This window comes from Camelus bactrianus, chromosome 20 (assembly GCF_048773025.1).
Source record: "Camelus bactrianus isolate YW-2024 breed Bactrian camel chromosome 20, ASM4877302v1, whole genome shotgun sequence".
NCBI lineage: Eukaryota > Metazoa > Chordata > Mammalia > Artiodactyla > Camelidae > Camelus > Camelus bactrianus.
The window spans coordinates 34810010-34834100 of NC_133558.1; the positions used below are offsets into that span (position 1 = coordinate 34810010).

At 42.3% G+C, this 24091-nt stretch overlaps 2 protein-coding genes and 1 non-coding gene across 6 annotated transcripts; 2 read left to right on the forward strand and 1 right to left on the reverse strand.

Annotated features, from left to right (window-relative positions):
* The first annotated feature begins 78 nt into the window (after positions 1-78).
* Positions 79-11178, forward strand: TMEM14A (transmembrane protein 14A). Of its 4 annotated transcripts, none has more exons than XM_010973885.3 (5): positions 79-197; positions 5000-5084; positions 6552-6653; positions 8219-8306; positions 10245-11178. In XM_010973885.3, the coding sequence occupies exons 2-5, from the start codon at positions 5015-5017 to the stop codon at positions 10282-10284; spliced, it is 300 nt and encodes a 99-aa protein (XP_010972187.1). In that variant the 5' UTR covers positions 79-197; positions 5000-5014; the 3' UTR covers positions 10285-11178. The 4 variants fall into 4 exon arrangements, with proteins under 4 accessions (XP_010972187.1, XP_010972185.1, XP_010972184.1 ...); XM_010973883.3 differs by lacking the exon at positions 79-197 and adding an exon at positions 205-333; XM_010973882.3 differs by lacking the exon at positions 79-197 and adding an exon at positions 2647-2986.
* Positions 11179-12160: 982 nt separating this feature from the next.
* On the reverse strand, positions 12161-21066 carry LOC105083931 (glutathione S-transferase-like). The gene is made up of 5 exons (XM_010973959.2): positions 21051-21066; positions 19177-19309; positions 15998-16139; positions 13933-14064; positions 12161-12584 (listed from the first exon to the last, which is right to left on the reverse strand). The coding sequence occupies exons 1-5, from the start codon at positions 21064-21066 to the stop codon at positions 12414-12416; spliced, it is 594 nt and encodes a 197-aa protein (XP_010972261.1). The 3' UTR covers positions 12161-12413.
* TRNAA-AGC (transfer RNA alanine (anticodon AGC)) lies at positions 20530-20602 on the forward strand. The gene has a single exon. It is a non-coding gene; the product is annotated as a tRNA-Ala (tRNA).
* Positions 21067-24091: the final 3025 nt, after the last annotated feature.

A 24091-nucleotide genomic window follows, 5' to 3' on the forward strand; every position in this document is an offset into this window, starting at 1 on the left:
AGGCTTGGGAGTGGTGGGTCCGCCTCCTCCCGAGTTGGGCCCTTTAAAAGGTCAGCCCGCCTCACCCGTGGAAGGAGAGTCGGGGCGGGACAGAGACCGGTAATTCCTAGTGGGCTGCGCAGCACCCTTGGCGGGGAGGCAACAGCCAGGTGTGACCCGCGCGTCAGAAGCAGGTGACAGCGAGCAACCGACAACCGGTATGGGGCTGCCCCTGGAGGCGAGACTGAGCAGACGAACCGGGCCAGAGCGAGTGGGGCGCCAGTGGGGAGTAGGGAGCTGGAGGGAGTCGCTGGGTGGCCTTGGCCGCCGTCGCCAAGTCGCCTAGCGGAGAAGGTAGGTGGCGGAGAGCAAGGTGTGTCTAATTTAGGAATAGACCATATACATGTATTGAGATGCTTGTTCCAAATTTCTTTTATTGATGAGCAGAGAGAGGCCTAAATGATGAGTAACCATGTGGGTCTGGAAGAAGAATCAAGGACCTGAAGCAGGCTTTGTTGTTTGTTTAAAAATCAAGAAGTCCCTTGTGACTGGCATTTATGAATCAGTCTCCCAAAGCCAGGGTGCCCCTGGGAAACAAACTGAGTTTCTGAACATTTGAAAATGAGAATCAGGCTCAGGACCACAGAGCGCTCACTGAGGTCTAAACGTTCTGGGAGGTCCTGCCTGAGCAGCCCTTCCGCCAGTCAGGCACTCAACCTTGCTCTGTCTTTCTCCAAGTCCACCAAATACAACTTAGGAAAATCTGCATTACTAGAGATGGGGAGTTCTGAAAAACCAAAGGGGCCTGAGGATGGAAATCGGGATTTCTGAGAACTCGGATAGGAGAAAGAAGGTTCTGTATTCACTAACCTCTAACTGAAATTTAGCATTTCTTCCCATTAGGAAAACAGGTAGCAAACCACAGCAGTACTAGTACCTGTGACTCTGTCATCCCCAGGAACCACAGATATTCACATGCTACAGACACCTCAAAGTGTTGTTTATGTGCACCACATTACTTGGAAATTATGGAAATTAGTAAACTCACTCTAAGATCTCGTAATTTAATAAAGAAGCACATCTTGCATCACAGATTTAACTGTTTAATACTTCAATAACTTTATTTCAATAAAATTGCCCTCCTTGGCAGATAAGCTTATGTATTCTATCTTATATATTTCTCCAGCCTGCAAAAGGGTTGACAGCAGATTGGAAATTAAGAATCTGCTGTGGATAACGAACAGACAGCTTTACAAAGAGGTAGAGGTGAATAGCTTTGCTGCACCCTTGCCTTGTGCTCTGACTTGACCATTCGCTGCAGCAAGTGGCAGCTGGTGGTGTGGAAGTTGAGCGAGGTCAGTGGCCCCTTTGCCTAAGAACCTTCCTGTTCCCACATGTTGTTCACGTTGTTCTTTTAGGTTTAGGTGAAAAATGCCTTGAGTAGGAATATCATGGGGTTACCTCCAGCTTCTGATACCTTCTCATATGGAGTAGAAGGGCTCTCAGAGAGCATCTAGTGTGAGCAGCATCTTATAAATCCAGGCAGTAGGGTCGAGGAGGAGTTATTTACTTGGGGGGGGGGGTGGCGGGGCCAGCACACCATACTGAAGATACAGGCATTCCAGAAGGGGGTTTTGGTTTTATTCTGAATAGGAAAAGTGTCCTAGGAATATGGAAAGAGTGAGAGAGTAACAAAGTGAGAGAGGGCTTGCACTGGGGTAAGGATGGCCATAGAAAGGGATGAGAAGGTGAGGTGGAAGAGCTTGGGGCCAAAGTCCTGGGGACCACTTCCTCCATCTACATCCCAGCACCTGTCATCAACTCTCCTGGGAATCTTCCGGAATCCTGTTAACTCTCTAGGCCCAATTTAGGTGTCTCCTAAGTTATATATTGTCACATTGCTTCCCTGAAGCACTTTTAAGCACAAGGAATCGATTCAGCAAACATTTCACAATATATAATGTATATTCTTAGATTTTTAAAAAATTCGATTTCTTCCAGCCCGAAGGCACCCCTGGAGCTGCTTGATGATCCCTAGATGACAGCCTTCTTGGAATCTCTGAAGGGCTATAATTTAAGGAGGAGGGTTGGCGTTATGGGCTGTGGCCTAGAAGGCAAAGCAGGAGTGAGATGAGAAGTTGTTGCCAGGAGGCACGATTCCAAATGCATGTAAGGTTCATTCCTGGGGACAGATTATCCTAGAGCTAGACAGGATTTGGAGTGCCTTCCAATTCTGGCACTCCATACCATTCCCTTCAGGTACTTAAGCCCAGCAAATCCTGGGCTTGCAGTATAAAACCAGGATCCTGGTCTCCCCACCACATCTAGATGACCGTGTAGATAGTGCGATGTAATGAAGGGTGCTCGAGCTTTGAAACCAAACTCTGGTTCTAAATGTTGCACCCCACTTAGGAGCTGAGCCTGTAGAAAACGGAATCCCTTCATCTCTGTGAACCTTAGCTCCCTCCGATGAAAACGGGGACAATCTTCTGGAGAGTATGTAAAAGGCCTGGGTTGCTGGAGGAGTCCCACAAATGTCCCTTGAATGATGAAGAAACTTATTCACGGTTAAAAATCTTTTGCCTTCTGGAATCCCTGGTACAACCAGCCACTCCTTGCGAATGCCTGTCAGTTCCGCTCCGCCCGGCAGGAGGCGGCAGACCCCAGCCACGGCCAGGAGGCCAGCCGCGGAAGCCAGCGGCCAGATGCGGCCTCCGCCTTGGATGCTACTGCGCCGGCGCTGTCGGTGTTACGGGTGGTACTAGGCTCCCCAGCTGCGCAGGGCGGGAGTGCGCTGGGTAGGGCCGAGCGGCGGAGGAAGGAGTGCAGCGCATGCGCGCGGCGGGGGCCTCTGGGAACCAGCGGCCCCGCCCAGTGCTGTAGTCTAGCGCGCAGAGTCGGAAGGTGCTGGCTGCGGGGCCGGTTTCCCAACTCCAGGTACGCAGGTTTCCCGCAGCTGGCTCTCGGCTTTTCTCTTTTCAGCCGCGGAGAGAGTTCAGGGCTGCAGGTGAGTTGTACACCTCGTCATCGAGACCTTCCTGCCCGTAATTGTCATGCAAATGTGCAGAAATAAGCAGATAGTGATGCAGAGGTACTTGGGAGGGTTTTGCAGGTGAGGGCTACTCTCCTGGGGATCGTTTCTCTCTTCCTCCTGGGAGTTCGCCGAATTTCTTCCATCCAAGGTCCTGAATCTCCCATCTTCTTTCCTGGAGCTAGGGAGAGGTGGGGGAAAGGGATGGGGCTTTTGTACCATCGCAGAAATGCTTGACAAGGTTTTAAACCTTCGCAGCACCACGCACTTCACTCGAAAATGTGTCTTTCGAGCCCTATTGAGTTAAAAAGGTAGGTAATTATTGATGCTCAATATGTGAAAATGCTTTTTATTTAATAGTTTACGAAAAATCTCATTTTGGAGAGCTAGGGGCAAGGAGGGCTCTGTCATCTATTTTTGTATGTTATGCAGTAAATCAGTTTGTTTCATTGCACCCAAGATGCTTTCTGGTCTTTCCAAGGGCTGGGCATCGTGTATGCGATGGGAGCACGTGACGCGTGACGCACAGCGTCCCCACCCCATCCCTCCCGTGTTAACTCGCCCTCTGGCTTTTCTGTGTGGTTCTGAACAGGTCGTGCCAGGGCTGATCGCTTTTTTTTTCTGAATTTTCGCTGTGAGCACAGAAACTTATTACAACGATTGAGAATAGATTTATTTTGCCTTCTTAGAACACTCAGCTCACTAAGGAGATGAAGGGACTGGCTTTTTCCTGGTTAATGAGCTATATCCAGGGTAGGTCAGTTACAATGTCTTCAGACAAAAGTTATCCCTTTGGTTCACTTGGTCATTCACTCATTCATTCAGCAAGTAGTTTCTAAGCCCCCGCCTTGTGCAGGGCAGTGAGCTTGGTGCTGTGAGGAAGATGAAGATGAATTGAACCTGAGCTTAGCCCTCAAGGAGCTTGACTGGCCCAGAGGAAAGATAAGCTCAATGTAAGTAATTCCACTAGGTAGAAGAGATGGGGCCCCAAGAGAGGGTCAGAGGAAGAACTGGGCGGCTCAGAGGAGGAACAACCAGCCTTTCACACCAGGTGATTGGCTTAAGGAGAAAATTACTACCTGATGATGAGTGATTGTTCTCGCGTGCATCACATCTGCATGTAAGGCTGTTTTTCTGACTGTTGGGCATTTTAGACTGAAGACTGAGTATGTTTCAGACAGGCCCATAGTGCATGCTCAGCACCCAAGAGGTTCTGGGTTCAATCCTCAGTACCATCTCCAAGCGGAAATCAGTGAAGAAACCTAATTACCTCCCCCTCATAAAACAGACAGGCCCCATCATTCCTGGCCACCCCCACCTCCCTCCACCACCCACTGGCTGCTGTCCTAGTGCCCCTGTCTCAGGGAATAGCATCAAGCCTCTCCTCTCGCCGCCCCTCCTAGTCGTCGGAGCCAGAGACTCAGCCCTCCCCCTCCCTCCCCACATCCGTACTTACTGTGTCTACCTCCTGACCTCTCTCACATCTGTCTTCCTCTCTCCACTCTCCTGGCCATTTTGCCAGGCCAGGCCCCCATCATCTCTTACTGCATCAGGCTCGCAGCTTCTCTCCTGGCCACTTCAACCCACCTCCCACTCCTGCAGCCAGAAGGCGCTTGCTGGATTAAATCTGACTGTGAGGCCCCTTCATTCACCTCTCACTGCCTTCGGGATGGAAACCAAACGCCCTTTCCAGGCTTGCATGGGTGGTCTGGCCCTTCTTCCCCAGCCCCCTTTCTTCACACCCCTTGCCCTTCTCTGCATTTGGAAACCATGCCATGCTCTCTCGTGCCACCAGGCCTTTGCACATGTCTCCATTCTGCCTAGAACACACCCTTCCTTGCTACCTTCCTCACTTGGTTGACTCCTGCCCTCCCCCAGGAGGAGAAATTAGTTTCTATAATTCTGTGGCATGCACATCATTGTAATACAGATTTGCTCCCCCAAGCTCTTTGTATTTTGTAAAACATTTCCCCCCACCCCTTGCTTTAGAATCGAACCTTGACAATGGACCTGGTTGGTTTTGGTTATGCAGCCCTGGTGACGTTCGGAAGCATTTTGGGATATAAGCGGAGAGGTAAGCCCAAGACAGATTTTTCATCAAAGAAACCTGGGGAGCTTGGTGGTGGTGTCAGGATCATCTGAGGGCTTATAAGTAGGGCAGGAAGCTAACCAAGTCCTGGGGGTGGCTGAGGACCAGCACATGGTGGAAGTCGAAGGAGGGGATTTTGTGGGGCTGGGTAGACTGAACATTCCAGCCTCGGGGTCTCTCACCCTTTATCTGTCAGTATCAGTTGCATAATTAATTGACTTAATCTCCTCAGGGCTACTCCCTTATTATCAAATGAGGTTTCTTGTTTGTTTGTTTACATCCTCATAGTGTCAAAAAACTGACTTGTGTTGATGTTGTCTGTTGCACAGGAAAATTCATTAAATACTTAGATATCATATCTGAAGTAGTCCCTTCATCTCTGTCCAAAGATGGGGGAAAAAATAGTTGGTAAATTAAAGGATTTTCATGGAGAAAAAGGAAAGTTTTATATTTTGCTTTGTTTTAAGGTAGAGGCATTTATAGTCATGGTGTCTCCTGTTTCTTGTATTTTTCTTATTTCTTACATTTTTAAGAAATTCATAAATTAATTTCAAAGAGTATTTGATATCTATGACATGGGGGGGACTTGAGTTTCAGGTCTATAGGTTATCAGATTATGTCCTTCTTTAGCAATTTCTTGAGGGATAGGAAGAAGGGAATATGTGTGTGTGTCTGCCTGCAATGGTTTTTAACCCTGTTAGAATCTGAATTTCCTGTAGATATTTAAGAAAGAGATGCCTTGACCCTGGGGATTCCATTGCGGTAGATTCTAACTAGAGTGAGTGCCCTGAAGCAAGGATGGCGCGTGTTGGTCACAGTGTCGCGTTGCCCAGGGCCGGGGCAGTAGGAGGGCACCGGCTGGGGAGGGGATGGATGCGCGGCCGGCCGGCTGCGCCAGTGCCCGGGTTCTCCCTGTTACTCAGTGTAGTCACGGTTCATCCCTGAGCCCTGACGTACTGGGGCCGGAAGGTTTGTGAATCATTCAGGACAGAACCATTGCTTGCTTTGCACAGGTCTTCTACCTCCGTGAGCTAAAAATACCATTTTGTCTTATTTTTATCATCGCAACCTGAGAGTAAAAATATGGAGGAAAGGAGAATAGGAGGGAAAAAAGAGAGACGTTCAGAAGTCAGTTAATTGTTCAAAATCACGCGGTCCCGTCGGAAGCACTACTGCAGGGCGGCTTTCTGTGCCCCGTCGTCGGACCTAAGCCTCACATCGCTGTGTACTCGGGGTTCCTCTGCCTCCAGTTTGGGGTTCAGCATGAAACAGTCATTTCTCGGAAACGATCCGTGAATAGCCAACACCTGACTTGGCCTGGTCCAGTTACAGTGCCCGAGGAGAAATGCATTTTTCTACTTGGTGCGTTTATCATCCTTGACGTGATGAAGGAATTGCCTTCATTCGAGGATTTTCTCTTTCTCTCTCTGAGTCTGTGCGTTTTTTTCCCAGGTGGTGTTCCATCTCTGATTGGTGGCCTTTTTGTTGGATTTCTGGCTGGCTATGGAGCTTACCGGGTCTCCAATGACAAGCGAGATGTAAAAGTGTCGCTGTGTGAGTAAGGCGTTTTCCCAGTTATGGAGAATCGAAGTTTAGGGGTAGCTTTTGATACCTTTCCTAGAGGTCCTAGAAAATACTGGTCAGGTGGCGGGCGGCCACTGCGTGGGTGGGGACTGAACACCATCCTTGTTCCTTTCTACACAGACACCATCAAAAATAACAATGTTGCTACCAGGCCTTCCAACTCAGAAGAATATTGCTATAAAATTTGTTACTGGAGAAATGAAATAAAATTAGAAGTAGTAAGGAATTATGCCAAGGTTTTCTGTTAACACTTCTAAATGCATATTAGCATAGTTTGTGTGACTGAAAATTCCTAAGAAGAGACAGCCTTGCGTTCTCTTATTTAATTCAAGAATGGCTTTTAGATCCAGCTTTGCTTTAATCTTTAATCCAGAAAAGCAAGGCTGATCCTTTTTTGGCTTCATCCCTTGCTGGGCTTAGTAGGAGAATGTTCACAGGAAAGATGGAAAAAACCTGTGTGTGTTTAAAGCCCCAGGGTGCTTGGCTTTCTTCTTTCTGGGTTGAAAGAGATACAGTGGAGGCTGGGGAAACTACAGCAAGGAAATGGTCTCTGTTTAATTTGATGATTGTTCCAAGTGCCTGGTGGAGGGAGTGGTGAGGTGGAAGAAAATAACAAAGGAAGACATTGTAACTGTTCAATATTTAAGGGAGAGAAAAAGATTAAGTGGAATTTTTTTCTTATTTTAAATAGGAGCTAGGGAATATTTTTAATAATGAAATTATGTCAGAAGATAAAAATATATCAGCAAGGTATAGATATATTGGGTTTCTTACTCAGATGCACTTAAATAATTAACATACGTTTATTGTCGATCATTTTTTTTTAATATCAGCAAGTGGTTTTTCCTTGCAAGTTGTTCTTAAATTGTGACATCAGTGCTCTGATCTCTTATGTGAAACTGCCCATCTCTTGGTTCAGCTTGTAAAAGGCTGGGGTGATGCCTTTGAATTTAATATTATTATTAGACTGTTGTTTTTTAGTCTCCAGGCATCAAATTTCCTGAAATGGAATGCTACAAAATACAAATGGCCAGCCTTTTCCTAGTATTGTTTTATTAATGAGGTCTTACTTTAAAGATTTATTTTAGAAACGAATTCTTTTCCTAACGTTCTATTAACTAGCCATTTAGGGGATGGCTCCTGTGGGTCCAGGTGTACTGCTGAGTGTTCCTGAGGCAACTTGGATAAGACACTGTCCTGACCCTCCAGGAGTGTCCTAAAAATAGAAATTTAAGTCAGAAAAAGACTTTTTCTTTTGAAGATGTTTCAGGAATGAATTTCAACATGCTGGTTTACTCAGAAACCTTTTTGATAAGCTAGTTTATGAAGTGTTTTAATAGGGCACTTTATTTTTTCAAGAAAACACCAACTCAATACCTATATGTAATAAAGAGTAGTTATATTAGAAAGCCGAAATGATCTTTTCCCTTTTATTGCCTTTTTTTTTGCCTTCTCCCCCCCCCCCTTTTTTTTTTCACAAGCAAGCATTGATAACATGTTTGAAACTCTGGCTCACGCACTGGTTTGGTTTTTAGTTACAGCTTTCTTCCTGGCCACCATAATGGGAGTGAGGTTTAAGAGGTCCAAGAAAATAATGCCAGCTGGGCTGGTTGCAGGTTTAAGGTAAGAAAAACGATTTTGAGCTATATACTTTGCCATCCTTTTGAAGTATGAGTTTTTAGCAAACATCAGTTTTAATTTGAAAGGTCAAAGTAATTTTTATTACAATCAGCACGACTATAAAAAACCTTAAAATTGATTCATGCATTCTGTCAGTTGTTGGTGTTTATGTGCACATGCACGGTTTTATCAAATACCCTTAGGGTAACTCTAGTATCTGATCACATGTACACACTTACCGTTTTCCGAATAAAGAACTAAATTCAGCCTCAGTTTTTCCTCAAGATTTATCCATCTGAGACAGTAAATTATTCATTTAAATCTGACATTCAGTATTACTTAGAGAGTTGGACAGAGTGACAGTCTGTTGCAGTGATTTTGAGTTTCTAAGGGAGAAAACTTAATATTTTTTAAAAATGTAAATAGGGAGCTTCAGGTTTCTCTGTTTGATCCCAGTAATTCTATCCCAGAGATGAGGCACACTAGCAAGTAAAAAGTTATGCTTAACATTTTTAGTTCTTCCTGGAAGCTGCCTTTACATGTTGAAACGTATATATAAGTTCATGTCCTTTGATGTACGTTTTCACTTTGTGGAATTTATTCCAAAAGAATGAGATGCATACAAAGACTGATATTTATTGCCACTTTATTTCTAGTGGAAAACTTGATGACCTGAAAAAATTAGAAAACAGCTTAAAAATTCACCAGTCAGGAAGTGTTTCAATCAGTGTTTTGTTCACTTAATGGAATATTGAGCGAGTTATTACATGTCATGTTTTTAAAAACTATTTAGTGGCATTGGAAAATATTAGTGACATGATAGGAAAGGAAAACAGAATAAGAAACCATAGTGTGATCTCAAGTTTTAAAAAGCTGGTGTATAAAAAAACAACCTAAGAAAGAAATACTTCAAATTGTTACACTTTCTAGACAGTAACGCAATGGGGAATTTTCTCCTTTCTAATTTTCCCTGTATTTTCTAGTGTGGCTGTGTGGAATGTTTATGATTTGGAAGGCAAGTGTGATTATAAAGGACTGCTTTCATATATGCACGTATATCATGACTGAAACATTACACCATACACCAGAAACTGACACAACATTGTAAACTGATTATACTTCAATAAAAAGAAAAAAACCATGACACAACATTGTAAAATGACTATAACTCAATAAAAAATGTTTATATGGAAAAAAAAAACATATATCCATGGAAAAAACAAACAAAAAAAAAACCCAACAACAACAAAAAAGAAAAAACCAGAAGGCACTTTCTTGGCCCAATAAAGGACATTTCAGAAAACCCACAGAAATCGCATATCTAACAATGAAACTTTAACAGGGTCCTCTGTAGGGAGAGGTTCAGTATACACATGCCTGTTTTCGTCATTTCTGTTCTGCATTGTTCTGGAGATCCTTACATAGTAAATCAAGAAAAATAATAATAAAAGGTAAAGGGTTGGGGGAAAAAATAAACATTGCTTTCTAATTATAGCTCTGTTCTAAAAATGGTACTTATTGGTAGAAAGACTCAGAAGTAGGGTTTACAGGTCAAGAAGACGTGCAGGTTGTAATAACGACATCCCCAAATCGCGTGTTGATTCGTTTTTTTTTTCAAGTTGCTTGCCTTTACTAGCTTTTGAAAGTTTTGTGTTTCTTTCCAAACCTTTCTCTTATCAAAGTCCAACCTAGATTTTCAGAACAGTGAATTCTGATTTTTCTCCTTCATTCACTGAACGTTTTTAAGTGTCTCCTTCCGTCAGGTCTGGGAAGTTGGGGTACAAGGATGGTGAGAGCACCCCTGCTCCAGGGAGAGAGGCAGGGCAGAAGGCTGGGGTTGAGGAGCACTCAGGTTAGGTGGGCACACAGCCCATCTGTACCCTTCTGTCTTGGGCTGCCTGAGACTTACCCTCCCTCTCCCTGTCTTTCCCTTTCATCCAGCCTCATGATGATCCTGAGACTCGTCTTACTGCTGCTCTGAGGATCCAGAGGAATTGAAAACTTAAGATCATGTCATTCGCTGTAACGGGCAGAGCCTACTCCTTGTATTGAAAAGATACATTTCAATATGGAATGTTCAGTATGGTCTTATCTTGTTAGAAACTGCAAAAGAAACTGTCACCTGTAATATAGACATGAGTTTGAGGGATTTTTTTTTTAAATAAATAGTTTAACTGTTTTCTAATTGTCAGGTACTGGGTTTGTTAAAGATATTTAATACATCACGATACACTATTTCATTTGCTGTGTCTAGTTTATATTATATATATGTGGTCTTTTTTGATTGTTACAAATAATCATGTCTGAAGTAAGTTTAAATTAAACTACAGCTTATCAGATGATGGAACGCCCTAAGTGGGCTTCACAAATGCTAATGTGTCTATTTGTCATTTGTGTTTTATTCAAAATTATATTTTTTCCATTTTAATTGTATTACTGCGAGTGGTTTTTTCCTTTAAAAGAAACTTAAAAAAAAAAAAAGGACAAATGAACTTATATATAAAACAGAAACAGACTCACCGACATAGAATACAGACTTGTGGTTGCCAGACGGGAGAGGAGTGGGAAGGGATAAACTGGGAGTTTGAGATTTGCAGATACTGACAGGTATATATAAAATAGATAAACAAGTTTATACTGTATAGCACAGGGAAATATATTCAATATCTTGTAGTAGTTTACAGTGAAAAAGAATATGAAAATGAATATATGTGTATCCATGTATGACATTGTGCTGTATACCAGAAATTGACACATTGTAAACTGACTATACCTCAATTAAAAAAAATAAATAAACAAAAACTTCATCCTCGACAAACTGTGTACTAACAGAATGTCTTCAGTATTCAAATAAAAGCATTCTGTTTTAAACCTGTTTCTCTCATTTTAGCCTCTTCTCTATGGACTCAAATCATTTTTAACTTTTAAGTGCTCAATTATTAATGAAGGAGATTGGTAAGGAGGGTTATTGGAGCCAGAACTCTTCCTCAGGAGCACATATTCTGTCTCTGAAACAGTAATAATCCTGAGACGAAAGTGATTTTGTCTCCAACCACTACTTCTTTCTCGGCATGGTTATCAATTTACGTCCAGGGCACTTGCCTATAGGTGAGTCCCCCCAGCCCAGTTCTCCCACCGACTGCTCTCTGCCCTTTACAAGGTCATGTCCCATCTCTGGGACTCACTTTCTCCTCCTAGAGAAGGAATTTGGACTAAATGATCGACCAGACTCCTTAAAGCTCTAAACGTCTGCAATTCTGGTCCTGTTGGCTCCACTTGCACAGTGGTGTCAAGATTTCAAACCATTCTTTCCAAAACATGCTGGGTAGAGTCTCCACTGATAACAGCAGAGTTGATAAGGTTGTGTTCAGTTACCTTTCCCAACTGACCTTCAAGGAGGTTGTTAAATTTTCAGTGATGATTCAATTAAGGGGAGAATGAAAAAAAAAAAAAAAGCCTATTCGTTTAACCAAATCAGAAACCCAGAGAGAATCTTTTGATATACTTTTAAGTATCCTGCTTTAAAAAAAAAATCCTGCTAATTGTAATGGTGCCAAACAGGTTGTTACACAAGCAAGACTGGGGACACAGTGGTTATTGGAGTCTCTGTGCACATGTGGAAGGACCTTCTGATTTGGATGGACAGCAGTTTGTGCTCAGACTATCTATGATGCTAAGAAATGTGAAATGGATTCTATCTGTAAAAGACTCTAGTGATTGGCAGTTTAAGAAGCTAGTTTAAAGCTATGCCGTGTCCTGGACTTTTCCAGAGGAGGTGGAAGTGGGTGATGGTTGATCTATGTGTGGTTGTTTCTTTGGTTTATTTGCTTTAAAAGAAATCTTTGGTATCTGTCGGTTTACTTATGATTTTACTCTTTGGCAGTAAGTAGAATGCAGAAGAATTTTCATTTGGATGATTCTGATTACTTGGTATTTTCCTGTTTTATGAAAAACAGAAGAAGCATTGTCTGATTTACAGATAAGTATTAGGTAGTTTTATTTCCTTAGGCTTTTTATTATTTTATTAAAATGGCCTTGTGATTTCTTTTCTGGGCAGTGCTGCAAATGTAAAGTGAAGTATTTCCTGAGTTCTTTAGACCGCTTCATTTGTTAATGCTCAGCTATTATTGTACCCATGTTTTTAAGAGACATGCCATGTTCAAATTTGAATATATTCTTCACGACCTCAGTGGAATCTTCATCTAATGGAGGTTTCCTCTGGCTTCCAGGCTGGAGAAATTTGTTAATTGTGGGAATGGAGCTGATTCTGGCCTTAAATTCCTAAAATGCAAATGTATACTGTCCGTGAGAAGAGATTATGGCAAAATAAACAAAAGATAAACGGGACCCATTTTTGTATATGAGAAAAAATGTTGAAAATGTACATTTCTCATTGCCGGTAGAAGTGGGGGATAAAAATGGAATTTTTACACATTGTGTGGCATTGCAAAGCGATGCCTGGCAGAACACAAGCTAGCAATATTTCTCAAGGAACACAGAAATGTTAATAGGCTCAAACCACATGATCCCATTTGTAAGATTGTATCCTAATATAATCTTGAATGTGGAAAAATTCATATCCATGAAGATGCTGTTGCAACATTATTTACAGAAGCAGATATTCCAGAGTATCCTGATGTATTGCTAATAAACCAAAATCCTCATTTTTCTCATGTTATAAACATTTTTCATGTCATGTAATCTCTGAAAAACGTAACTTCAAGTGGCGGCATAAAATTCAAGACATTTCTCAGGTATTGAATATTTAGGTTGTTTATGATCATCACTATTTAAAGTTATCCTGAGCACAATGAACAGAATATTATATAATGATGAAAAATGAAAAAATACAGTACACTTCATTGTCTAAAAGTGAGCCAAACTAAGTAACAATACCAAAACGTGCTTGTGTGTAATGTAACATGAAGTGGAAAAGTGAGGCTGCAGAGTTATCATGACTTAGATTACAGCTATTTTAAATCAGCATATTTTTAAAAGGTTATAAAGGAATCCACAACATAGCACAGTGTTCTAGAACTCAGGCAGTTAGGTCAGGCAGACCAAGGTTTGAGTCCCACTCCTGCCACCTACTAACAGGGTGACCTCAGGAAAGTTAGTTAACCTCTCTGAGTCTTGTCTCCTATCTACTCTGAGGATGGAATAAAATAAATGGGGTAAAGTGTGTGCAGTGCTGGTACAAGGCTTGGCGGGTAACAATAGCATAGTCCGTGGTTATGGGTATGGTTACGCAGTGGCTCTGCTCAGAGGGGCTTAAGTGTTGTCCCTTCACCTTGACAAGAGGAAGGAAGCCGCTTGTACTGTGGGTCTGCTACATTCCAGACAAAGCCTTCAAAATTCAACTCCTGCAAGAAGCCTGGCCCGGGTGAACCTCCTCTGCTTTCCCACATCATTTTACCGTTTCGTTGACTCCATTATGTTGAGGTTATCTGTCTGTGTGCTTGTCTCCCTACTAGACATGCTCCTTGAGGGCATCTTGGCACCCCTAGCACAGGTCTTGGCATAAAGAAGTTAGTAGGTTCTTAAAGGATAATGAATGACTTAAGGAAAGATTATAAATGAGTGATTAAAAATCCCTTCTCCTTCTTGGGAGCTGTTTGGAGAGCATTACCTGTAGCAGAGGGAAGCCTGAGAGGACCTTGGGTTTGCACTCTTCAACCATGAAGATGACTTCAAGGAGCTGTACATCCGTCCAGCTCTGCCGATCGCCCACCAGAAAATCTTGCCCGCGGTCTCTTAGTGCCTGCGGATAGTCGAAAACGAAAGATGAGGATTTGGGGTCCTCCAAGTTAAAGTCAAAGTGGTTTGGCAGGCCTCTAAGAATTCAGAGACCTGGTTCCCGATCTTTGCCCCCAGCTCACTGTGTGAGTTTAGATAAGTCCCGCTTCTCTCCCAGGACCTCAGTGTGTTCATCTGAAAGAGGCAGGAGAGCTTAGATCCTCCTGAGGATTCTGAACACTGGAAGCAGCTCCTTCTCCTGTGCCTTCTCCACGAGCCTTTATGGAACAATTTTACCACCGCCACCTGGACCGGGGCTCCTCCTGGTCTGTGACAGTCATCTCTCCTCCCAGCATCCCAGGGCGGGAGTCTCAAGTGTGCGGCTCCCTCTCCCCAGGACCCACACCTCATTTCTACAAGCAAATTTCCGTCTACTAGGGCTTATGGGTCACTTTGAGTCAAAATCAGCCGAACACAGACGATTGGAGTAGGAGATCACTGAGGACTCGCTGTTCGAGCCCTAAAGCTCTGTGATGTTGGGACACTGGGGGGTGAGATGGGGAGTTATAGGCGTGAGTGCAGGCTCCCGTGTTCTCAGCTGTATGGTGCTGGGCACGTTACTTCGCTGCTGTTGAGTTCTGTGGGTAACAGAGGCACATCTTTCGTGGAGTTACCCTGAAGATTAGATGGCATCCCACGCAGGTGGCGTGTGTGGTGAGCACGTAGTAGGGGATGAGCCATCAGTATGATTAGCAGAGCTGTCAGCGAGGATGGTACTGTCACTGCTTTCAGCCACGTGCAAAGTCTCTGTTTTTCACGGTATCCCATAGTCATTGGGAACGGTGGTGCCAAACATCCATTCCATTGCCACTCTTGGTAAAATTATAAGATAGAAATCTTGTAAATTACATGCCAATTGCAAAGGGTTATATTATCCTTGAATAGTCCTGAAGGAATGCTACGGAGAAAGCCTGAGGTAAAATCTTCAGTCTAATCCATCTTCCATCTTGGACCAAGGGAACTGAAAACTCACTAAATGTCATTAAGGGAAGGGACAACCTAGGAACTTAGAGTATCTGGGGAGTTGGTACATAAATCAAAGACAGAAGCATCAAGTAAATAATCTCCATCACTTGACTAGGCTATACAAGGGTTAACTATGACAAATATATTTAAATGGATGTACCAAATCATTCAGTTGGAATCGGTACAACTCAGTCCAGAAAGGATGGAATAAACCAGCATTGCAAGTGGCTTGGAAAAACTCGTCTGGTTCTTCTTTTTTTTTTTTTTTTAACCAAACGCTAACATTCTTCATGATCTTTTCCTACTGATGACTGATGTGATAATGGCAAGAGCGTTGACAATCATCCAACCCTTGTGTTAGGGATGGCACTAAGTGTTTGCTTAAAGCACAAGCTTTTTGAAACATTATTTTTCAGCTGTTAAAAATGCAGAGACAGATGAAAAGCAGGTGTTATTTTTTGGAACAGTTTTTCCCCTTAACTTTTAGAGTATGGCATAGAATTCTGCAAAACCTTATGAAGTGCCCTGAGCCCTGATACCATCCTGTGTATTTTAGAAATAAAATCCATCCTTCCCCCACCCCCAACTGTCTAATTAGTGTGGGTTTTTTTTTCTCCCTAGAATTCTCTTTATAAGGCCCTGTTATACTCCAGAATATTCAGTCAGGTAACTGAAATTCTGTGGGCAGCAGAACCACAAAGAATGCTGAAGTTATGCAGGACATCCTTACATAAATAAAACCCAGAAGGCGGGATGGGAGAGTGGAGGGCAGATTTGTTTTATAACTGCCTTTGGGGGAGGAATTTTGCTTTCATGAAGTGTTTGGGGAATCTTTCATCCACCAGTAAAATTCTTTATTTTTCGTTTAGTCCTCCTCCCCTCCTCCCCGCCCTGATCCAAGTCACAGAGCAGGGCAGAAGTCTGCAGCTCACCTTCTCATAGACGGGGAAGAACCTTGTTGTGGCTCTTTCAAGGATGTATTGGAGGTTCATCTCCTTCTCCCCGGGCAGGGAGAGCGGGAGGAACGTGACCATGTCACTGAGGTCCTTCAAGCCTTCTGCATACATGTCGATCCTGGAGAAGGAAGGGGTGGTGAGTCAAGCGTTGCAGACAAAGGAAACTCTCACTTCGTGAGCCAAAGGGAAGTGTGAAATAATGCCTCGGCTTCACCTGTCTGGGTATCAGGTGTCTCCACATTCCAGGAATTAAAGCCCAGTGTTTCTACCTGCATGCTGCTCCTTTGAGATGCTGAGATCCATCTGAGAGGGAGGAAAATTATAGGAGTAAAGTATGTGCGTGATTACATCGAGTATGTGAAACTAATGCTAAATAACACAAGCACAGACAGGGTTAAAATAATCCCTAAAAAATGATGAACTGGTACACTTTACTATGTGTAGAACAGAAAAACAACCAGGACCTACCGTACAGCACAGGGGACTGTATTCAATTTCTCGTAATAACGTATAATCGAAAAGAATCTGAAAAGAAAAAATACCTATGCATGTATATGTGGAACTGAATTGCTTTGCTGTTACCCCTGAAAATAACATTTTATATCAACTACACCCCCATAAAAAATAAAATGTAAAAAAGTCCTCAAATAATGAATTAGGCAAAGATCCTATTTGGCTATTTAAATGTTGTAATGACAGTGAGATTATCCATGCCGGCACATCCTGGGGAAGAGGTCACTGAGGACCTCTGTACTGCTGACGTCTCCACCTGGATTGAAGGTTCTCAAACTGCTCAATTTAATAAGGCACAGAACTTACCCCACAAGTTCCCACTTGCCACCCACCACACCTCTGTGCAGAATGAATAGAACGATAGGTGTTGTGTTTGACAAGACGCCATAGCGTCGTGAAAACACCACTGGTCTGTCACTGGGAAACCTCTGTCCTCATCCAAGGTGAGCGTCTTAACCTCTCTGCACCACAGTTCCTTTAGCTTGAACCTGGAATAGCCATGGGTGTCTTTGAAGATGGCCTGAAAGTCTTTGCTTCTCCTGCCCTGAGAGTAAGCCTCATTCTCCTGGTGAACCTCAGTGGGTCTTGGAGACTTGATTGACTAATAGACCAGCGGGGGGCAATCATGTTCTGAGCCTCCGAGGTGAGGTCCTTAGAAGCCTGACAGCTGCCGCCTGGTCCTCTTTCTTCTGCCTTTGTCTAAGGCAAGCCAGCCGCAGGTGCGCTGTCGGACCACACGGAGAACCTTGTGCTGTGAGGAAGCCAAGCTAGCCACACAGGGATGTCAGGTAGAGAGAGCGAGCTGCCTGGGCAGGCCTGGCTGGTCCAGTGCTCCCAACCCAGGTGCCAGCTGTTACCAGTGAAGAACGTGTAAGAGACAGAGTGTCACCCGGCTGGCCGGGCTGCCCCACAGGACGGTGAGAAAGTGCCTGTGGCAGGAAGTCACCAAAGGAGGAGCATTCTGCGCATTTGCGATTACGACACTGAAGGAGTTTTAAAATGGAGTGTCTCACACGTGCAAGGTTTTGTCATAACAGTATACCAAGGAAGGCAGCCTACAAATTTATTCACTTGTTTTCAATCTATAAACATGAGTTCTGTGAAACAGGTACTTTAAAAAAAAACATTTTGCATTGAAAGGAACCATGGCACCTTAGAGAAATGACTGGGTCCGAGTCGAGAGCAGGGAGAGTCACAGGGTTAATCTGGGTCATCCCATTACACCAGATACGGAGGAAGTGGTCAGAGACCCGAGGGGAAGGTCAACATCCCCAGCAGCCATGTGGCTTCCACTGACCAAAGGTAGGACAACCTGAGCATAAGTCAGAACAGCAATAAAAGTGAATTGAAACATATCAGTGACGTTTACCTGAATGAATTCACAGTGATACTAAAACAACAATTAATTGGTCAATGTTGGAGGATGCTGGTGAGCCCACTTATTGTTTGGAAAATTGGTAAACAGAGGGCTAGCATGTCTTTCGTAAAGGAAACTGCACTCCAGGTAACCAGAGAGCAGATGAAGGGACATTTTTATTTATAGAAGTACTCTAGGTAATAAATGCAGAAGGAATGATGGCACTGAACCCCACTGGCTACTAAGGTCATAAAAGATAGACAAGCAGACATTGTGAGCTTCCTAATTGGGGGTTGAACCAACACCTGTGACACAAGCAGTCTTACAGAAACCACAAGAACTTGAGTCTGATAAAAAAAAATCTTTAAACCCAACAACCAGTTTACAGAAAAAAGAGAGCCAAAGGAATGTGTTAAACGCCACTGCAGGGATGCAATCAGCAGAAATCTGGCAGGTAGAATCTTCTAGAAAGCAAGGGAAAGCTTATACTGAGATTGAAAAGTACCAGATCAATTTAAAAATGTTTACTGCATGAAATTTTTTAAATTTAAGCTTTCTAAAATAAATGCATTTTTGAAATAAGACAACAAGAAATTTATTTAAAACACACCTGGGTTAGTAAAACATTGACTATTTGTTGTTTACCAACTAAGAGTTTTCTACTTCTGTGCCTTAATTTACAATTTAGGGAGGGTTGCTGTTTTAAACTCCAGGTAAGACCAGGCTAGTTTTGCTGGTTTGTCTCCAGATCAGTCCATTGCAAAAGGAAGGGTGTGTGCAGAAGTGAATTAATAAATGCCTGGGAGGTGGGGTGGGGTATCTAATGAGGTGGTTCCCAAAGGTCACATCCAGAATCAGTGTCGCATATTGGACACTCCCTGCCCCCTGATTGCATTTGTTCTTGTGATTTACTCAGCACTGCTCCCACCTAGTGGAGGCAAACGCAGATTCACAGAGAGCAGCAGACTCCTTTATCAGTTTCTGTGCTTGTTCTGTGCCTGTCGGCTAATGGCTTGACCCTAAATGTAGAATCAGAAAATGAAAGAAACTATGTAGTTGGCCACGAGTTGACAATTGTTGAAGGTAAAAGTTGTGTCCGTGGGGTTTATTATACTATTCTCTCTCCTTTGATATGTGTTAGATTTTTCCATAAGAAAAAGTTAGAAAGCAAGACAAGAATGTTCTGTAAATCTCTCAGGAACTACACATGTCTGCTAACAAGCCTAAAGGTTAATTTTTCTTTTCTATTTTTAATTTTCTTCTAAGTGAGAAGCAACCTATATACCAGGCTTGTTCCTTCGGGGTCCTCCCGTACAAGTCGTATTTTGCAGCGATGTATCTTAGGATGGCTCTGGTTTCTACCAAATTCATCCCATCCATTTCCACCATGGGCACTTCCTCATACATCAGGATTCCACCTGAAAATATGCAAAGGAAAGTTGGATTATTAGTGTCCCTGATAGTAGTAACTAAGTTTTCTTTAAGGAAGCTACAAAATGGGACAAGGTAATCAAATACTGTTAAAATCTTCAGAAGCAGTAATCTAAAAGGAGCAATACATAGGCATTCATTGCTAGAACAGTGTGTAGAGTGCAAGACATGTTGTTGAGGACTCCAGGAGGTACCAAAAATGCATATTCAAAAGCTTTCTGGCCAAGGGTCTCCTGTCTCATCACTTTCTCTCCATTCCTGTGGCCACCAAGGTACCACCATAACATGCCCACTGGGCCCTCTTTATCTGCCCTACACGCACTGCCTGGAGGCTTTCCTGGAGTCAAAAGGCTCTGCTCAAAACCTCCCAAAACTCTTCTTTTCTTGTGTGAGAATAATGTTAACTTCAGTCTGGAATCAGGGCACTCTTTGAAAGGTGCCTCCACGTCCCCTCCACACATCACTCGCCTCTACTCTCCTTCATGAGCCTCCATTCCTCCCCTGCCCCACCCTGCTCCCAGTCAGAATCCTAGGGACCTTCTAATGAGTACAGTTCTTTGCTTGGGCTTCCTTTTTCAATCTTTCAAGGAATATTGGCATTAAAAAAAAACCCACATGGAAGCAACCTAAATGTTCATTGACAGATGAATGGATAAAAAAGATGTGGTATATATAACAATGAAATATTACTCAGCCATAAAAAAGAATGAAATAATGCCACATGCAGCAACATGGATGGACCTAGAGATTATCATACCAAGTGAAGTAAGACAGACACAGAAAGATAAATACCATATGCTATCACTTATATGTGGAATCTAAAATATGATATGACTGAACTCATTTACTTTTAAAATGGAAACAGACTCACAGACATAGAAAACAAACATGGTTACCAAAGGGGAAAGGGATGGGGGAGGGATGGGGGAGGGATAAATTAGGAGTTTGGGATCAGCAGATATAAACTACTATGTATAAAATAAACAACAAGGTCCTAATGTATAGCCCAGGGAACTACATTCAACATCTTGTAATAACCTATAATGAAAAAGAATCTGAAAAAGAATATATACATATATGTATAACTGAATCACTATGCTGTACACCAGAAATTAACACAACCTTGTAAATCAACTATATTTTGATTTAAAAAAAACCACAAAACGTATAACTAGAGAGAGCTATGGTTTAATTAAAAAGAAGTGGGGGAGGGTATAGCTCAGTGGTAGAGCGCATGCCTAGCATGCATGAGGTCCTGGGTTCAATCCCCAGTACCTCCTTTAAAAATAAATAAATAGACCTAATTACCTTCCCCCCAAAATAAAAAAAAATTTTTTTAAATTTTAAATAATAAATAAAAGAATATGTGTGTGTCTTTTACAGTAATGGGGAGAACTTGGTCTATTGCAGCATGAGTAACAAGGCTTTTATCTCACCTTGGATTAATTTCTCAAATTCTGCAAGTGTTTCAAAAAGTTCCTCTTCAAACTAAAGAATGAAAGAATATAAGAACAAGTTACTATTGTTACTTTTATTATTACTGACGAGATCACAGAGAAAGAGTTAAATGGAAGGTAGGGGTCTAAGCCACTAGTTCGACCAACTTTTCAAGTGGTTATTAAACCTGCGCTGTATTTTTCTGGGTCTCATGCAACAAATGAAGTTTTTATATAAAACCAAAGGGAAGGGTTTACTGAATTTAGTTGATCCAGGAATATCTACACCTACCGTGGTGCAGATGCATGCTGGGTGAATTTTTCGGGCCACAGTTTAAATGCAGGCTCTCCCCTAAGTTAACGGGGACAAGCTGCCGACTCCCTTCTAATGTCAGTTTCTGAACATGTGAAAATGAAACCAAATCATGGTGCTGTCATGATGACTAAATGAATTCATACCAAGTAAGACTAACCCTCATGCCTGCATCAGTAATTGAACGCTGTTAGCTTTTTTTCCCTCATCACTTTCACATGTGTGGTGTTTTTGAACTTTATTTCCTCAAGGACATGCAAATGTTTTTCTGATCATTCCATTATATATTCTCTTTTTAAACCCAAGAGTCTTAGACTCAGAGGAATTAGGTTGCAGCCAATCTCAGAAATGACTTGGTCACAATCTAACAATAGAACTGAGTGAACTCAAAAGACCTCTGTTGCATTATTTAAAGAAACATAAATCAAGGTATAGTTTATTTCTTGCTGCTGTCAAGATTGTTTTTCACTTGTCTTGGTTTTCAGTTTTATTGTTAGATGGTTCCCAATCAACTTCTGGATACTTTCTCTTTAAAACATATCCACAAATCGAATGTGTACATTTTGCATAGTACAATTTTAACGTAAATTTTATACACAATGAGTTTTTCTGTTGTATTTCCTATCATGATTACAGATGGAAAAACCAACACATAACTGGAAAAATAGTATTTTTCCCAACAATTCTATTCTACCCCCTTTACAACAACAACAAAATAACTAAAAGTTTAAAAATTTTGTAATTTGGAATAATAAAAACTATTAAGAAAAGAGACTGAAACATAGTTCCCTGGTTGTCATTTCGGAATATTCTATATTAAATAATGTTAAACCGGGCTGTCAAGCGCCCTCCTTCCTAAACCTCGAAGACCGACGTTAATTACAAGTCTCAAATCCAAGAGAAAGAAACATCTCAGTGTCTAGGGAAATCTGCCATCTTTAGTAGACAAAGAAGACAGATGCAAAGAAAAAAGAAATCTGTCTTCCCCTTATTCACTTACCAAATACTTTCGATATTATTACACAAGTTATAGGAACTCATTGTAGAAAAACTAGGAAATAATGGATAAGCCAAAAAAATTCGTCCTCCTTTTCGGCCCTTTCTCTCAGATCGAGCAGGTGTTTAGTAGACAAACTCTTTTCCTTGTGATTATGTCTTAATGAGCAGAAACATGCGTTCAGAAGGTAGAATTGGGCACTTTCTATATTTAAAAAGAGTCTTTGTGTGAGGAGGAGTGTGTACCTGGGGGAGGGGGTTTCTCCCTCCCCCCACCCTTGCTCTTGTTTTTACAAATTAAGTTATCCCTGAGTCTGCTCAAGGATGCCCAATATTAAGACTCTCTCTCCACTTCCTCTTATTCTATGTTCCAAAAACCCTTCTTGGTCCAGACAGGGAATTGGTGGTAGGGATCTCTCTCTTTCTCTTTGTCTTATATTTTCAAAAAAAAAAAAAAAAAAAAAAGGCAACAGTGACATTAAAATATCGGTGCTCTTCTTTTGCCAAGCCTTCATTTGATGCTTGGAAAGCCCAGAGAGGTTAAGTGACTTGCCTGAAGTCCCTCAGCTACAGGATGGAAGAACCAGGGCTAGACTCCCTTCTCTCCAAACCCACTACATGATAGATATTCTCATCTCAGTAAATGCCTAATTTGTATTTAAATAACTTTTATAGGAAGAAGTCATATTTCAAAGTTAATAACCACTGTGAGACTACAGATAGGGGTAACCAATAAATAAAACAAAGCTTCACCCAATGTACATTCCCCTAAACTTAAAGATTACTTAAGATTATTATGAAGTGTGATTTTTTTTTTAAATAGCCATATGTTCATGATTTCAATTTCTCCAAAAATTTCTCCTGTCAGGAACTCCAGGCTCTTTTAACTGTCTGGTTTGGCCAGGGTCTGGGAGCTCAGAGAGTGGGCCCCAATCTCAGATTCTAACAAGGGCATTTGTTCATTTGTTACCTTAGGCCCCACTGGCTGCTGGGGAAGCAGGGAGAGGGCAGCTGTGGGCCCAGCCCAGGCCCAGAGGCTCACAGCCTGGGTGTGGACCTGGAGGAGCGTGGGATATATGGGAATTCTTCAGACTGGATACAATCTGAAGAATTCTCTGGTAGAGTCGACTGAGTTTTGCCAGATCACACAGAAAAGTTTTCCCACCAGAACTTCTTTTTTAACCAAAATGATGTGTTTTTGTCAATTTTTTCTTATGCTTGAAGGCTCACCATGTGAGGGGCTACATTAGGGAACCGCAGGGGCTCCAAAGATAAACAGAGCACAGCCATTTGGGCAAAGCTGTATGTGCTCAAGGAGGAAAATTCGCTATGACTTACGTCAAAAGGAAACTTCAGGCACAGAAGGGGGATATTGACTACTGAAACTTCCTCTAGTTCTGACTAGCTATGATGGTGCCAACGCTGAATATAAAAACTATGAGGAATCAGAAGACCCAAGAGAAGGCTTCATGTGGCTCAAAATTGGCCTTTTACTGAAAAAAATTTGGTCATCGGAAGAAGACATGACAAGTTCAAGTCAAAAGAATTTTTTTGATGCTAAAAGACATTTAGTGTCCCCACCAAAGAACCTGCAGTGTTTTGGAAAGGTAGACTTTGGGTTCCCATCGTCTCCTGTGTGTTTTATCATGTTTTATTCAGATCTACCTGTCAAGCAACAAATTGAGTTGAGATTTAAGAAATAATTAGAAAAGAATGAACACAATTCTCTCTCCTTTCTCTTCACCCCCCTCTCTCCTTACCCACCTGTCTCCACTCTCATCACCTGTCCATCTGTCATCTGCTCATCTCAACATGGCTAGATCTCAAAAGCCTCTTACTGAGTGTAAGGAGGAAAAATATGCAATGATCTGCAAAAGGAACCATTTCTAGAAATTATTTCAAAAGGCACATGAGTCAGTGAGCACACATATAAACATAAAAAAAATATGAAGGCTGGACTGACTGGACAGAGGTTACTTAAGTGGAGATGGGGTGATGGTCCAACTGAACTTTAGATTTATCTG